Source organism: Danio rerio, chromosome 4 (genome assembly GCF_052040795.2).
Source record: "Danio rerio strain M-AB ecotype USA chromosome 4, GRCz13ab, whole genome shotgun sequence".
NCBI lineage: Eukaryota > Metazoa > Chordata > Actinopteri > Cypriniformes > Danionidae > Danio > Danio rerio.
The window spans coordinates 47,530,001-47,547,169 of NC_141024.2; the positions used below are offsets into that span (position 1 = coordinate 47,530,001).

General features: G+C 39.7%; 2 protein-coding genes across 4 annotated transcripts in view; one reads left to right on the plus strand and one right to left on the minus strand.

Moving 5' to 3' along the window:
* The window catches only part of LOC137491165 (uncharacterized), a 514,718-nt gene that overhangs the window by 169,265 nt on the left and 328,284 nt on the right, over window positions 1–17,169 (plus strand). The window lies entirely within an intron of this gene.
* LOC137491077 (NACHT, LRR and PYD domains-containing protein 3-like) overlaps window positions 1–17,169 on the minus strand; it is a 36,416-nt gene that overhangs the window by 9,939 nt on the left and 9,308 nt on the right. For 2 of the 3 annotated variants that reach the window (NM_001445222.1, XM_087245935.2), the window contains 3 exon segments: window positions 3,852–5,631; window positions 6,107–6,302; window positions 16,570–16,654. In NM_001445222.1, coding sequence (NP_001432151.1) covers window positions 3,852–5,631; window positions 6,107–6,302; window positions 16,570–16,654 — 2,061 coding nt within the window. 3 annotated transcript variants of the gene reach the window in all.

Genomic DNA, 17,169 nt, shown 5'->3' on the forward strand with positions numbered 1-17,169 from the left:
CTGAATATATGTGACAGACTCTTGTCAGATGATATTTTAGAGAGCTGGCGTGAGCTTCAGCTGTGTCCTCTGTGTCATTTTCTGTCTGATTCAGGCTCACACTGATACAGCTAACAGCTACTCTGACTGATAGGATTTACACAGCGCAAAAGTGTGTGCTTGTTGGGCCGTGACACTTTTCCTGGTGATGTGGAGCCGATCCGCGAATCACAGCACAATTTTAGCTGACAACAACATTAGCTGACCAATCAAAGCCTTTTGAGGACGGGCCTTTCAGAGGAACTAGGAAATATGACATGTGTCTTCATGTTAGCTGAGTAGCTGTATATAGTCAAAGTTAGAAATATGAAAAATAAGCTGATTTTCTACAAATGAAGCATGAGCACACATCGCATTGCATCTTATCAACACAACCAAGCCTTAAAAATACACTCTAGACCACCGCTTTAAGGACATCCAGGCAGTCTAGAGGTGTTTGAAACCTCCAGAAAGGTGGGATCGCATCATCATGGAGGGTTTCACCAGCTCCACTATTGCTCTGTGCTCCTGCTGTTTATCCTGATCAACTCAACTCAATTAACTTCTAAAGCACTTTCAACCAACCACAATGGCTACCAAAGTGCTGTACATAAAACACAGAATACAAGCAAACATACAAGAAACCAAATACATCAACTTACAACACACGAGTAAAAGCTGAAGAAAATAAGTGTTTCAGTGACCTCTAAAAACACTCAAGAGTTGGAGAAGTTCTTAAAGAGAGTGGAAGATCGGCCCAAAGTCTTGGAGCAGCAACTGAAACAGCTCTATCACCTCCACATATCAAGCGTGATCGTGAAACTTGCAAATAGAGTCGATCCTTAGAATGAAGAGATCTCACGGGTTGGTGTATATTAATTAGCTCAGAAATATACTCAGGGGCCATGGAGGGATTTACAAACATACAGCAGTACTTTGTACTGAATTCTAAACTGTATTGACAGTCAGTGTAGAGAAACCAGTACAGGTGTAATGTGCTCTCCTTTTCTGTGCCTGTTAAAAGCCTGGCAGCTGAGTTCTCCAATCTCTTATATCAGTCAAACTATTAAACAAAGCCTGAAGGGTGGATTGATTTGAGAGTCATCAGCATATAGATGGTAATTTATGCCATGCTTTTCCAAAAAATTTCCAACGGAAATAAGTAAAGGGAAAACAAAACTGGACCCAATATCAAGCCCTGCAGAACCCCACACAGTAAGTGAAAGACAAAAGAACAAGAGTTGCCCAAACTGACTGATGTAGTTCTATACTTCAGATATGAAGAGAACCAGTCCAAGGCTAGACCCTGGATACCAGCGTGTTCTCTAAGATGATTAATGAGGATGTCATGGTCCACTGTATCAAAAGCAGCAGTGAGATCCAATAATAGAAGAACAGGGCTACCTGAACCAAGCTCCAACAAGACATCATTTGAAACCCACAATAGAGCGGACTCTGTGCTATGACCAGCTCTAAACTGACTGAAATTTATCAAAAACATTATTATTAAACATGAAATCATTCAGCTGTACAGAAACAATCTTCTCCAAAACCTTTGAGATAAAAAGCCAGATATACAGGATCTGCTCTGGTTTACTGTCCAGTAGTCCCTGCCTTGGCTTTATCCTCCTCTCTGTCCACCTGCCTGTCAGTTTCCCTCTCACCATCTGTCCTGTACCCTGTCATTGTTTCATTAAGCTGCCTCTCCCCCCATCACCCTTGTCCACTGAAACCCATCCAGCTGCTGAACTCACTCTTGTTTCGTGTTTTCCTCTGAGGATTATCTGGAATCTTCTCCTAGAAGGGAGCTGTGTCACGGTCCTGGTTGTCCTGTCCTTGTACTGTTGTGTTTTCCTTGTGTTCTCTGTGTTCACCCCAGTTTTCCCCATGTTACCCTTGTTAGTTACCCAGTTACTCTCCACCCCCTTGTTAACACACTATTCTCTGTGTGTTTAAGCTCCCCTGTTTCAGTCATTATATGTTGATCATAGTTTGCTGTATGTGTGTGTGTTTCTCTTGCTTGTGTTTTCTGCTCTTCAGCTCTGTCAATATTTTTGTGTATGGATTTTATTTAACATTAGAACTGAACCTAGATCCAGCTCTTGCATTTGTCTTACCTGCCTGCACATTTAAAAGAAGATATTATAAAAAAGATGGTTGTATGGCGGTTAATTGGTAAACACTTTCGCCTAACAACAAGAAGGTTGCTGGTTTTAGTCCCAGCACCAGTTTCCCCCACAGTGTGGAGACATTTGGTATAGGTGAATTGGGTGAACAAAACTGACCATAGTGTACGAGTGTGTGTGTGTGTATGTGTGTGTGTGTGTCTGTGTCATTGTTACCTAATAATTATCAGCATAGATATGAGTCAAAATAGACAGAATGGAGAAAACATCGGTGTGATCATTCCACTCCAGTCCAGAAAGGACTTTAAAGGTTCTGTATCATTTTATAGCTGACTTGTGTGCAATTTAGACGATGACAGCCATGTCACCCTCAAGCCCAAGACCGGTTACTTCCTGGAGCTAAGCAGGGCTGAGCCTGGCCAGTACCTGGCTGGGAGACCACATGGGAAAACTAGGTTGCTGTTGGAAGTGGTGTCGGTGAGGCCAGCAGGGGGCGCACATCCTGTGGTCTGCGTGAGTAATAATGCCCTAGTGAAAGTGAACGGGACACTACACTGTCAGTGGGCGCCGTCTTTCGGATGAGACATTAAACCGTGGTCCTGACTCTTAGTGGTCTTTAAAAATCCCATTGCATTTCTCGTAAAGAGCAGGGGTGTAACCCCGGTGTCCTGGCCAAAGTCCCTCAATTGGCCCTTACGATCATGGCCTCCCAATCATCCCCATGTCTTTTTATGACAGCTAAACACCATTAGCTATTGACCTACGAGGTAGGAAAACCAACTGGTGTGTAAGTCAATGGTTACAGGTTTCAGCTTTCTTTAAATTATCTTCTTTTGTGTTCAACAGGAGAAAACAAAGTTTTAGAAAGGTTTATATCCATGAAGAGTGAGTAAGAATTAGTAAATTCACTTTTTGGGTAAACTTACCCTTAAACAACCACTGCCAAAACATGAATCTGAATGTTATTTAAAAAACACTATAACATTACATAATGAACAATTATTAATGTATTTTGCAGTTTAGTTGATATCAATAATGTTCATGTTCATTAACATGATGTCATGTCATTTCTTATTTTCATCCGCTTATCCATTGCCGGGTTGCAGGGGCAGCAGTCTTAGGAGAGAACCCCAGACTTCTCTCTCCCCAAACACTTGCACCAGCTCCTCCGGGTGGATCCTGAGGCATTCCCAGGCCAGCCGAGAGACATAGTCCCTCCAGCTCGTCCTGTGTCTTCGCCGAGGCTTCCTCCCGGTGGGACAGATGCCTGAGCCAACTCTGCTGACTTCTGCTCTTCAGTGTTTGAACTCTCAGCAGTGAAAAGTAAACCACACTGAACTGAACTAAACTGAACTTAAACACAAAACTGAACTGACACTGTTTCAATTTACTATGATCTTCTATGTGAAGCTACTTTAACGCAATCTACATTGTTAAAGTGCTATAGAAATAAAGATGAATTGAATTGTTGATGTCGAGGAGCAGTGGCTCTACTCTGAGCTCCTCCCATATGGCAGAGCTCCAGACCCTGTTTATAAGAGTGCGCTCTGCAACCCTGCGAAGCAAACTCATTTTGACTGCTTGTATCCAAAATCTTGTCCTTTTGGTCATGACCTAAAGCTCATGACCATTAACATAATATACTGTATTATTTAAATTCAGGAAACGTCTACTTCTTAGATGAAAAAAAGAAGCACTTTGACTTACAGAGCTCTTTTGGAGTTTTTGATGACTGCTGATAGTCTGATGAGACACTCGTCTGATCTCTGGAATTTCTGAAGCTCAAACTCCTCCAGCTCCTCCTCTGAGGTCAACGACACAAAGACCAGAGCAGACCACTGGGCAGGTGAAAGGTCAGCAGATGACAGACTTCCTCTACTGAGGTGAGACTGAATCTCTTTCAGCAGAGTTTGGTCGTTCAGTTCATTCAGACAGTAGAACAGATTGATGGATCTCTCTGGAGACAGATTCCATTCAAGTTTCTGCTTGATGTAGGCAATTATTTCCTCTTTGCTCTGGTCTCTGTCATCCTGCTGTGTCAACAGGCCTCGTAAGAGTTGTCGATTAGACTGGAGAGACAGACCGAGAAGGAAGCGAAGGTAAAGATCCAGATGCCCATTCTCACTTTCCAGAGCCTTGTCCACTGCAGCCTTCAGCAAATCAATCATGTCTTTATTTTTGCTTTTCTGTTTAAAAAAACATTCATTCTTCTTGTCTCTGTCTAGAATCAGATGTTGATAAAGGGCTGCAATGAACTCCTGAACGCTCAAGTGAAGAAAGCAGTACATGGTACCAAGAATGATACCCGTCTCCTCCTTAAAGATCTGGGTACACATGCCTGAGTACACCGATGCCTTGTAGACGTCAATGCCACAGTCTTTCAGATCGCTCTCATAGAAGATCACATTGTTTCTTTCCAGCTGCTGGAAGGCCAGTTTCCCCAGTGAAAGGATGAAGTTTGGATCCCAGGAGACATCTGGTGTGTTTTCTCCATCATACTTTCTTCTGCTTTGCTGGATCTGAAAGCGGAGAAAGTGTGTGTACATCTGTGTCAGAGTCTTGGGAGATTCCTTCAGTGTTTCAGCATGAGCCCTGTGTTTCAGTTTCAGTATGTTCTGGAGAACAGTGGCTGAAATCCAGCAGAAGACTGGGATGTGGCACATAATAAAGAGACTCTTTGACTGTTTAATGTGATCAATGATTTCTCTGGCCTGATTCTGATCTGTGAGTCTCTTTCTGAAGTACTCCTCCTTTTGGGCATCAGTGAATCCTCGTATCTCTGTCAGCCGGTCGATACAGTCAGCAGGAATCTTACTGGCAGCTGCTGGTCTGCTGGTGATCCAGATTAGAGCAGAAGGAAGCAGATTTCCCTTGATGAGGTTCGTCAGGAGAACATCCAGAGAGACTGCTGAAGATACATCACCACACGTCTCATTACCAGCAAAGTTCAGAGGAAGACGACATTCATCCAATCCATCAAGGATGAACAGGACTTTGAATCGTGTGCTTCTTGTAAGGTTCAGTCCTTTAGTCTCTGGGAAAAACTGAGTTATGAGGTCTTTTAAACTTTGTCTTTCTTTCTCCTTTAAGTTCATCTCTCTGAATGGAAGAGGAAATATGAAGCTGATGTCTTGATTTTCTTTCCCTTCAGCCCAATCCAGAACAAACTTTTGCACAGAGACTGATTTCCCGATGCCAGCAACTCCTTTTGTCAGGACAGTTCTGATCTGCTCGTCTTGTTCAGCTGCTTCAAACAAATGTTTGCATTCAACTTGTATCTCTAGTGACTGATGACGTCTGGAAGCAGCTTCAATCTGTCTGATCTCATGTTCAGTGTTGACCTGTTCACTCGCACCCTGAGTGATATAGAGATCTGTGTAGATGTTATTCAGAAGTGTGGAGTCTCCCTGCTGAGCAATTCCTTCAAACACACTTTGATATTTCTTCTTCAGGCTACATTTAAGCTGATAAACGAAGAACAGCTCATCTAAACACAGGAGCAAAGAAACAGAGAGATTTAGTCTTGACTTATTTGTAAGTGACAGTCTGACAGATCACCATGAGTAGGGCCAGACAGAACTTTCAGACTTTTTTTGCTATTTCTGAGAATTGTGTAGTATCATAACTAAAAAGTTAATATATGAAAAAAAACTTTTAAACATAAAAATAATAATATTTAATATTTACAATACAAATCCAATTAGATCCACTTAATTGTTAAAAGCACAAGTCTCGTATATAACAGATCTACTAAAGGACAGAAAATATGACTCTACCAACTGTATTGTAAATAAATCATATGAACATTTTTATATTAGTCAACAATATCACTGAAATTAAATAAAAACTGAATGAATATAATTGAACACACATCTACACAAGTAAATAAATAGGCTCAATGATGGACTAAAAATCTGTTGAAATCTGCAGGTTTCGTGTATGTCTATCCATGAGTCTCTTACCCTGGAGAGTATCAGCAGCTTGAACTTGCTTCATCTCTCTCAGGAAGAAGAGTGTGAGATCAAGAGCTGCTTCTGTGATTCTGCTTCTGTTCTCATTAAACTCCTTTACAAACTCTTGTCTGTTTTCTTCTTGTAAGATTTTCCTAAACTTTTCCAGTTCATTCTTCACAAATCTGATCATTTTGCTCTCAAGATTCTATGAGTGAAGAAAAGAGAAGATCAACTTTTAACCAACAGATTCATTCACACAGAGTTGTACATCCACAACCTCCTCAATAAATGAAAATATATTATAATACAGTATACTACTGGTCTGTTAAATGCTTGATTCTGATTAGCTGATGAATATTCAAAGGTTATTTTCAGATAAACACACAGTTAAAGTACATCCAAGCAGGTTTTGAGCACATTACACTTTAGGGGTTCACACACCAGATGAGGAGCTCAGCGCTGCAACATGGCCTGCACATGACAGCTGGAAGTATCACACACCAGCAACACACATTCACGTTATTAAAAATAAAACTATCCAGATGGCGGTCCTGTGGTGCAACAGAAATATGAAGTGTCCTGCGTCATAGCTACCCAGCCAGCAATGACATGTAGGGCACGGATGGGTAAAGTACGGATTATATGGGAACTTTGGGGGCATGGGCTTTGGCTGGGTGAAATCAGCGGATCCTATGAAGGTTTTGTAGTACAAGTCCCACATAGGAAGCCCAAATGAGCTGATTACATGGGCCCCATAAGGGACAGGCATGGGCCAAGTGGGCATTGGTTTGGTCTGGGAACACATATATGGGTCTTGCATGACATATTTACAGGGTTCTTACACCTTTTCTAACTTCAAATTCCAGCACTTTTCAAGCACTTTCAAGGTGCATTTTTATGCTTTTCCAGCACCTAACAACCGCAGTAAATTACGTTTATATTTGGTGTATGTACTTTTCCACATTTAAATCCATAATTTGTGCTATTTTACAAAACACAATATAACATTTCAAATTAAATTGTTGAATACTTGAGCATAGATTTATTGGAACAGTTCATCCAAAAAATGGTAAAAAAAATAATAATTCAGTTATTGGATGAAGTATCTTTTTAAGTTTGGTCTTTTTCTACCTAAAGTTGATTTGTCTAAAATGAACTTACAGTCAGATTTTGTTTGAGTGTAGTACCAAACTTTCAAGACCAGACGTTCATGATATTTCATGTGCATTGCTATTTAAAATTCCTGTAACAAATTGAATCCTTACGAGTCTGAGAATATCCTTGCTGCAAATCAATGAACTCTTCCTCTGTCAACTGTTTTGAAAATCGGTCACCAAATATGGAAACCATAGTTTGCAAGCTTTCATAAATTAATTTTCTTTTCAGCTTAGTCCCATTGTTAATTAGGGGTCACTACAGCAGAATGAACCGCCAACTTATCCAGCATATGTTTTACACAGTGGATGCCCTTCCACCCGCAACCCAACACTGGGAAACACCCATACACTCTTGCATTCACACAGATACACTATCCAATTTAGCCTATTCAATTCACCTATAGCCCATGTGTTTGAACTGTGAAGGGAAACCAGAGCACCCAGAGGAAACTCATGCGAACACAGGGAGAAATTCCACACAGAAACACCAACTGACCCGGCTGGGACTCAAAGCAGCAACCTTCTTGCTGTGAGGCGAACATGCTACCCACTGTGACACCATGACGCCGAGCTTTCATCAATATTACTTTTTATTTTTGTCAATATTACTTTAGGTTAGGACTAAGGTACTGTTGTAACTGTATGCAAATGTCCAACCTGACAAATTGTGACAGTTAAGGGGTTAAAGGAAAACATGTTTAATGGTTCAAAAGGTATCACCTCTCTGTATAAGTCTTTATATAACCTATCTATAAATGACAAATAATCACCAGACTAGGGATGTGCACAATTATTCGATTAATCGAACGCATCAGCGACAATCGAGCATGAAAACAATGATTGATTGGCTCTAAAATTAAATTACTTTCATTCTTTCTGATTGGTTATGCTGGTATTTGCGCTGTAATTTGATATTTGATTGGTTATGGTTGCAGGGAGTAGTTGCGGTCTAGAGGCGAGACTTGAGCGCAGACCAACATAGGGGGGGGTCACACACCAGCTTTATTTTATTTACTTCCACCGACTGATCACTGATCACCGACTGATTACCTATAGCTATCGTAAAAATATTCAGGCTATTTTTGTTTTAAGTTTACGCAGCCAAATTTTGCTAGCTTCTAATTTTAGTTAGGCTGTGCTACTTAACAGTCGTTTGGTTAAGTTTTGGTGAAACTTTATTTTTGCGAACCTTTTACAAAAAAAAAAAAAAAACTTTTTTGATCCACATCTGTTGTGATGCTGCTGAAGTAAAATAAATATTTTTAATAAAATAACTGAAATGCAGAGTATCGTGTGTTTTTATTGCTGTTGTCTACAATATAGAAAAAGGTAGGCTATAGTTTTAAAACGGATACAAAATATTTCTATAAATAATAAGACACATATTGAAGGGGTTAATACTGTAAAATAACTGTTTTCTTTTTTCTGCGGGGCTTCAGTTGCCGTTGTTTTAAAGCGCCCAACGGGAGAACCGCATCCACTACATTCTGGTTGGCCTGTAGATCAAGCTCACATGCATTTTGTGTAGATAAACACAATTTGTAATATAACATTTTCATATTGTGTCTCTGGGCTTTATTATTAATTTTATTTACAATGCGTCATATAGAAAACCTATACATGCCTCAAGTCAGTGGCGGTTCTAGTTTAAAATGGGACCCTGATCGAACCACCTGCTTTTAGAAATGTACTTAGAAATAAATAATAATCTTTATTATTATTATTTTTAATATTATACAATTATTATTCTAAATATATAATAACAGAAATCCATCCTACATGTAGCCTAACTGAAAGAAATGTAAAGACACAACTAAAGTGATATGCTAAGATCTCTTAAGAAATCTTTTGCTTGAATATTAAAGACAAATCTATAGAATACAAAAAAAAATCTTTTATGTAGCCTAATTATCTGTTGTCTTAGACCCGACACATGGCTGAGAATTAATGTTAAGTCTTACCTCCCTGATTCATCATCTCTTCTGCTTCATAGCCATATAGTCAAAATAAGATCATTATCATCAGTTACTCCGGTTACACAGTACATAAGTACACAATACATTTTATCGCCGTGCATTTATACAGCCGGTATTCAGATCGGGAGCGGAGCAGAGCAGAGCAGCGCATGAGGCGCGCGGGAATGGTTTTCTGCGCGCATGATTTCGGCTGGAGGTCGGCAAGCAGGGCCGGATTAACCAATGGGCCTTATGGGCACAGGCCCAGGGGCCCGTGCGCACTAGGGGCCCCTGCGAGCGGGGAGAAAAAAAGACAATTTCGGAGTGTCTTTTTAGGCTAATTACAAATAGCGCATCTAGTTGGAATCTAGTTGTAATAAGCTATTTAGGGTTTACGCCCATCGATGCCTGATTGATAGAGACAAGATGAGTAGAGAGCTGTTTAGCAATACAGCCTCAGTGGCGCACCTTGTAAGGTGCGCAGCTTCATGTTTTGACGCTATTGAACATCAACTCGGTTCGAATCCACCATCAGCTGAACTCGTGCTACTTTTTTTTTTCTCCCCGTTACATATCAGATTGGAAATATATTTATTTTTGACAGGAAGGAAACATTTTTTTAAAATAATGCAAATGTGATATAAAGTCACAAGTGTCTCGTGGGTATTTAACAATGTTTAGCCTTATAGGTGCCTCCCTCTCTGCAAAAACTATATTGCTCAGACAACTGTATTTCCTCTGAGCAAAAAAATCGCGATCACATATTAATATTATTATTATATTTAAATTGCCTTTCTTTCTTGAACTAAACAGGAGGCTGTCATTGGTCAAGCGCGGAAACGTCAGTTTTGTAATAACCGGCACTAAACTGAGCAGACTGTATTTGTAACGTTATATCTGTCATAGATTAAAAATGAGTGGACAAGTGGATTTAGCAAACGCGAGAGAAAGAGGAGAGGAGGCATCTTTATTGAGGCATTTTCCATACACACCATCTTTAAACAGACCCATGATCAGGAGAATGAGGGTACAGAAGAAGACGTTATGGTAACTTTAAATGATGAGTGGCTAGCATTAACCAGGCGGAGGAGGCTAACGGCAGCGCAGCGCGGACTGGATTCATCGTGTGAGAGACAGACAGAAAATATACATAAATACATAAATATACATAAATATATATATATATATATATATATATATATATATATATATATATATATATATATATAGTTTTATTAGTATTTTTATTCAATGCTTTGAAAAATAAGTTAAATCTTTGTAGACTATAAATACATATGTACTATATATCATTTATTTAATATGTGGGCAAAAAATTATAGATTCATTTTATTTAAAAATTATTAAATTCTTATTTTTAAATTCAACTAGGGGTGCGGCCAGGTAGGGGGCCTTACAAGACAATGTGCCCAGGGGCCCCTGAGGTCTTAATCCGGGCCTGTCCGCAAGGCATTTTTTGAGACTCGACCAAACCGTGCGCGCGGCGCCGCGTTTGATTTGAGTTGAATAGGAAACATTTTGAAGAGATTTTGTCTAAAACAGTATCAAATCTGCCAGTGTTCTTGTCATTATCTCTGATCCAGACCTTTACATTTTCGCGGCAGCAGCTCTCTGTCATCTGAACTGAGTGATTGACAGTTTATATTAACCAATCGATTCGGGTTCATTGCAAGAGCAGTGGGCCAATCAGAAGAGCTTTAAGGTGGGGCGGGCATTGTGGGCTTTGTTTACTGCAGCACGTTGACATGACGACTGTTTAAAACTGTTTCTGAGCGCTGCGTTCAGCGTTTTTAAGTGCAAAAATGCATTCTGTGTGAAGCTTGCATTGATAAAATTTCGGGCGCCTATGCAACCAAAACGGTCGTAATTTCGGAGTCCTGCAATTTCAAATTCAAGCAGTTTCAAGCACTTTGTTCAAAATCCAAGCACTTTTCTAACCTTGAAAACACTATATTAAAAATCAAGCATTTTCCAGGATTTCCAGCACCCGTACGAACCCTGTATTTATGGACCAAGTGGGCATTGGTTTAAACTAGTAATGCACATAAGGGTGCTGCAGAGAATTTCTATAGGCCAAGAGGGCATGGGCTTGAACTGGGAACACAAATATGGGCCTTGCATGTTTGCCCAGTTAGGACCAACATAAGATGCTTACAGAGCCCACTTTAAGCCCATATGAGCATTCAGGGTTGAATTCTGGTGCAAGCCCACTTTAAACCCCTTTAGGCAGTGGGGCCCAAATGGGTCCTTCATGAATTGCCTATTTAAGACCTACATAAGACCTTATAGATCCCACTTAAAACACATCTGAATTACCCAGTTAGGACCCATGCAGTACCCTTACAGGTCCCACTTTTAGTACGTCTGGGCTTTCATGGCTGTCCCCAATGTGGATCCTGGGTGCAAGCCCATAATGGGGCCCACATTTGCTGCCCATGAAGCCCTCATCTGGGCCCCACATGTCATTCCTGGCTGGGGAGGCACCCTAATAGAAATCTGTCTGTGGCAGTTCAGCGTTTTGTGGTGCCGAGAGGCGCATGCGTTGTGTGAGCCCCTTTACCCATCACTACTGCTGAATGATTTCAGATATTTCACAGCTACAAAAGACAAAAATCACACCAAAACACAACACAGTCTTTGAGTAAGATGTTTAGGAGACTAGTCCTCCACACAATGTAGTCCTGTTTTAACCAAGCCATCTGTGTTTAGACGTCTATTACACTGATATATGGAGAAATTGACTAGTCTGTTGAATTATTAGAGAATAATGCACATCTGGGACCTGTTTCAGTAAAGATGTTTAACCAACTCTGAGTTTACATTTAAACTCTGAGTTGATTTACCGAGAGATTGAAAACTTTGTTTCAAGTTTTCGGTTTCAAAACAACTTATCTGAGTTGGGTCAATCAACTTTGAGTAGACCAACTCAGATTTAAGCGCGCACATCGTGACTATAAAAAAAGCATTATCAATGAAGCAAAGATATTACGAGTGACTATGACAACATCTTAAAAAAAGAGATCAGCATTTCTTTCTCCAGCTGAACTTGATCTGCTCATGCAGAGTTATAGCAAATATGACCATATATTTAAAAAAGCAACACGAATGCATCAGTGAAACAGAGACAGTTAGCATGGGAAATTATAGATGCCTAAGTTAATGCGTAATTTTACATTTAAAGTATTTAAATATTTAAGTATAATAAAATAAGTAATGTAATGTGTGACGTTTATAAAATCTTTACACACGTTCCCACTTTTATACATGTTGATCAGTTTTAATAGATTTAAAAATGCACTTGTGTGTCTGCCTTTTTATTGATCACTTAAGTGATAGAGGTTGATATGACATTTAGAATGTAAGCAGAATGGGCGAGGCAGTGGCGAAGTAGGTAGTGCTGTCGCCTCACAGCAAGAAGGTCGCTGGTTCGAGCCTCGGCTCAGTTGGTGTTTCTGTGTGGAGTTTGCATGTTCTCCCTGACTTCCCATGGGTTTCCTCCGGGTGTTCCGGTTTCCCCCACAGTCCAAGAACATGCGGTGCAGGTGAATTGGGTAGGCTAAATTGTCCGTAGTGTGTGTGTGTGTGTGTGTGTGGATGTTTCCCAGAGATGGGTTGCAGCTGGATAAAACTTGCTGGATAAGTTGGGGGTTCATTCCGCTGTGGCGACCCCAGATTAAAAAGGACTGAGCGACAAGAAAATGAATGAATGAAAGTAAGCCGAACTAAAAATAGTTTTTAGAAAGACTAATAATCCTAATTAATGTACCTGTCCCTGTTGAAGGTCAGTTTATTTAAGCTTTATTTATTAAAAAAGGACAAGCCATTCTCGTACGTGACTTTGTTCTTTGTGTGACTGTAATGTAGCCAATAGCAGTGTTTCCATCCAAATATATAAATTAAATGTATGTGCAAAACTGGAATATTGCATAAAACATGCGAGTAAACCAACATTTCCATCCAACGAGTCAAAGAGAACAAAATCAACACTTCCTGATTAACTGGTGCCAAATATTAACAGTAAAAATTTACTGCAGTAGAAGAAGTTGAATCAATTATTTCTATATTTAATAAATGTCCCTGCGCCTCAGAAGACAATGCTGACACACAATGAACATGTAGGGGCATTTGAAGGCATGAGACACAGAGAACAGACACTCCTGACACGCTCCAAACGCTCTGGAGGTCATTAATAAAATAATAACAGTAATACTGAAATGGTTAAGACTTTTTTAAATGAATGAGCAAAAACAACGTTTCAGACGTGTTACAGTGTGCTCAGCCTGCTGGTTTATCCATTCACACACATTTTTATCATCAGCATATGATCTCTTATAACAAACCTTTTTTTTAATGCACATTCTGTTATTTGTTCAGTAAAAGTGTTTTCATCATAGTTTATGTGCATCTTTTCTATCGAATAATAGTTTATCCTACTCAGTTATGCACGTGTTTTTTATGTGTATTTTCCAAAGTGATGTGCATCATGTCGTTTCAGTCAATCGTTTTTATGTGCATCTCCAAAATAAGCGTTCAAATAGGTGGGTGGAAACGTAAGGCTAAGACGAGAAATACCGCTTCGTCTTTGAAAAAGATGAGGAGACCGACAAAAACTCTGAGTTGAGAGAATAAAACCTGCTCCTGACCAGGTTAGGTTCACAGAGTAAGTTACCACAGTAACTGACTCTGAGTTAAAGTTACCTCTCTTTTAGAAACAGGCTTGACTTACCCTGCTTTCTCGAGTTTGACAAACCTGCCATTTTGAAACGGAAAACCCAGAGTTTCTCTCATTTGAGGGTTAAAATACTCTGAGTTTTCACTTAACCTCCTTTCTGAAACAGGCTCCTGTTATATATGATGTCAATTTCCTTAAAAAGAGCTGAAATACTCATTTTGATCATGTTCATGAGATAAACACAGATCTGAACAGTAAAGGTTATTATCATTTTTATTTGTGTACATTCATAATCACAACTAAACTACAAGTTATTATAAAACTGACAGGGAGTCGTTTCTCTTTCTGGGTCTTCTGTCAACATGACTGACAAACATGTCAGAGAAAACAGCTGAATCTTCAGGAGCAAACTCATTTACAGAACAAATGCTCTTTATTTTAGAAATCTGTATGAAAAGAGTGCAAAGCAGAACTCTGAGCTCATCAGCCGGCTAATCACATGACAAGTATTTTAAGAGTGTTTTGTGACCATCATGAAATTACAGAGTGTGTTTCTATTGGGGACTAATTCATCATCTCCTACCGTCTGTTTCTACTGTGCTGTTTGTCGTCTCCAGTCTGCATTTTAGAAATGTGTTAAAGGGTCACGAAACACCAAAACACATTTTTTGAGCTGTTGACAGTCGTATATGTGTCCCACACTGCTAAAAACACTATTAAGACACCTATATTTCACTAAAAAGTGTAAATTGTTTGTTTTTGCGTTATTTCAAGCAAATTCGTACTTCCTGTTTGAAACGAATTTTTGAAGCTGCGTCACGGTCATGACATAATAGCCTGTATTCCAGCGTGCAGACTGGGCGTCTGTGCCAGAGTGAGTCTTATTACGTCTTACAGTGTGTTGCATTAATGCATGAGGAAGGCTTGGTTCAAACCAATCAGCGCGCTCTATTGTGCAACTTCATTAATATTCATTACTGTCACAGTGTAGACGGCAGAAACGCCACGTTGTGTTGGCAAAACAAGCGTGAAGTGTTGCTTTTATAGTTTGCTGCAGTAAAGTTTCGTTTTCATTTTCTCTCTGTGAGAGCGCAGACTCACGCGTGGATTAACAGTGTACGCGACGCGCGACAACAATAATTTACGTGTCTAAGGAGGATTATTGTTTACCTGAGAGCTGTTCTCATCTGTAAACGCTGAGATCCAGATTCGCTAGTCTCCTCTAAATAAAGACGCGGCTCTAGTTGCTGGTGATTGTCCTGTCTCTACAGATTTGGTAAGTGAGCGACCAGTGCTCTTTGTTTATTCAGTTCGTATTTTATTTGTATCAAACAAACTATTGCACCGAGTGTAAACAAGTTAGCACTAACAGTTACAACCAAACTATAACCTCGTGTTGGATTTTGTGACCGGAATAACACACGCGGCTTTCTGACGCTATCTGCCGTGTGCATTTAAGTTTCCGGGAAATGCAGAGTTTTTTTTTCTCTCATTCGCCGTGCGGTATCAAACATTGCATGAAAAATACACGCTTAGAGGAGTTCCTCGAATCAAATATCACGTTTGTCGGGAGGGGCATGAATGAATTCCCTGAATGAAAGAGCCAAACTGCAGTTAAAGTCCACCATTTAATAATTTGGCAAATAATTCGACTACAGATGTCCATGTAAACACAGTCACATTGTCCGCTGTGGGTGTGTGTTTTGACTCTGAAATTCAGCGCGCCCAAATAGACACTCCCACACCAAGCCGCTTTTCTTCCTCCGACACTCCCCCCTAAACAGAGCTGGACACGCCCACTTTTCTGACTTTTTACAAAGTAGAGGTGTGAAAACACACAGCTGAAACGAGGGGGTTTCATGGCCCTTTAAATAAGACCCTCTCTCACCACACGCCTCCAGTGCACATGGTAATGCTTAAGGGGGCGTAATATTGAAATATTCAATATGGGTGATATTTTAAAAATTTGACATGGTTCACAAAATTATTCCAATATTATCGCTAATATTCACTGTATCACCCAGCCCTACTCATGATTATTGTACATGCATGTTTATATTTCATGTATAATATCATCTTTCATTGTTTACAATAACATTCCCTCAACCGTCACCATTTTAAAGCACAGTTCTGTATAGCTCAAAATAAGCTGCTGCATGAATGAATGAGATGATGAAGAATGATGAAGATCTGCTTATTCTTTAATGTGTCCTTTCTGCAAGTGATTTACTATTACTTTCAAAAGTCAATCCCTGCAGATAATGTGATATGAAGATCCGGTATGCATGTCTAGTGCAACATCTTAGAAGAAGCAGAAACATTAGATCATTCCAGAAAGACATAATAATAATAATAATAATAATAATAATAACATGAATAAATAAAAGCAAAAAAAAAAAGTTGGTATAACTAGAAACCAACTTTTTGCCATGTCGAAATCATGAGAAATTAAGTCGTGATCACAAGAAAACAAGAGAGAAAATATGTTTATTGCATGACCTCTTAGGACCTCCATAGACTATTTAAGACTATTTATGCAAGTTTATTTAGGCATGGGGCCAAGTTCATGCAGGTTACAAGATTCAGTTCTCAAAGGTCTTGTGAACAAATATTTCTGTGTTTCATGGAGTTATTTCAGTGATTTTATGACTCAAAATGAGTTTTTCCTACCTGGAAGATGGACTGGAGATTGTCTGTGAAGCTCTTGTGTCTCCAGAGAGTCTCGTCTCCTGAATCTGCTGACTCATATTCATCACTGTTAACAGATAAAACTACTGTAATCATAGAGGCAAACGCATACAGATACATCTTACAAACACTGAACATAATACATGTTCTGTATACAGATATTCATTCATTTTTCTTCAGCTTAGTCTCTTATTTATCAGGGGTCACCACAGCGCAATGAACTGCCAACTATTCCAGCATATGTTTTATGCAGTGGCTGCCCTTCCAGCTGCAACCCAGTACTAGGAAACACCCATACACTCTAACACACACACACACACACACACACACACACACATGTTTGTTTTTGTGAAAAGTGGGGACATTACATAGGTTTCCATTCATTTTATACTGTCCAAACTGTATATTGTATTGCCCTCACCCCACCCCACCCCTAAACCCAACCATCACAGGAGACTGTGTGCAGCTTTACTCTCTGATTAAACTCATTCAGTGTGATTTATAAGCATTTTGAGAAATGAGGACGTCACCAATGTCCTCATATTTCACCTCCTTTTTGTAATACCTGTGTCATACCCATGT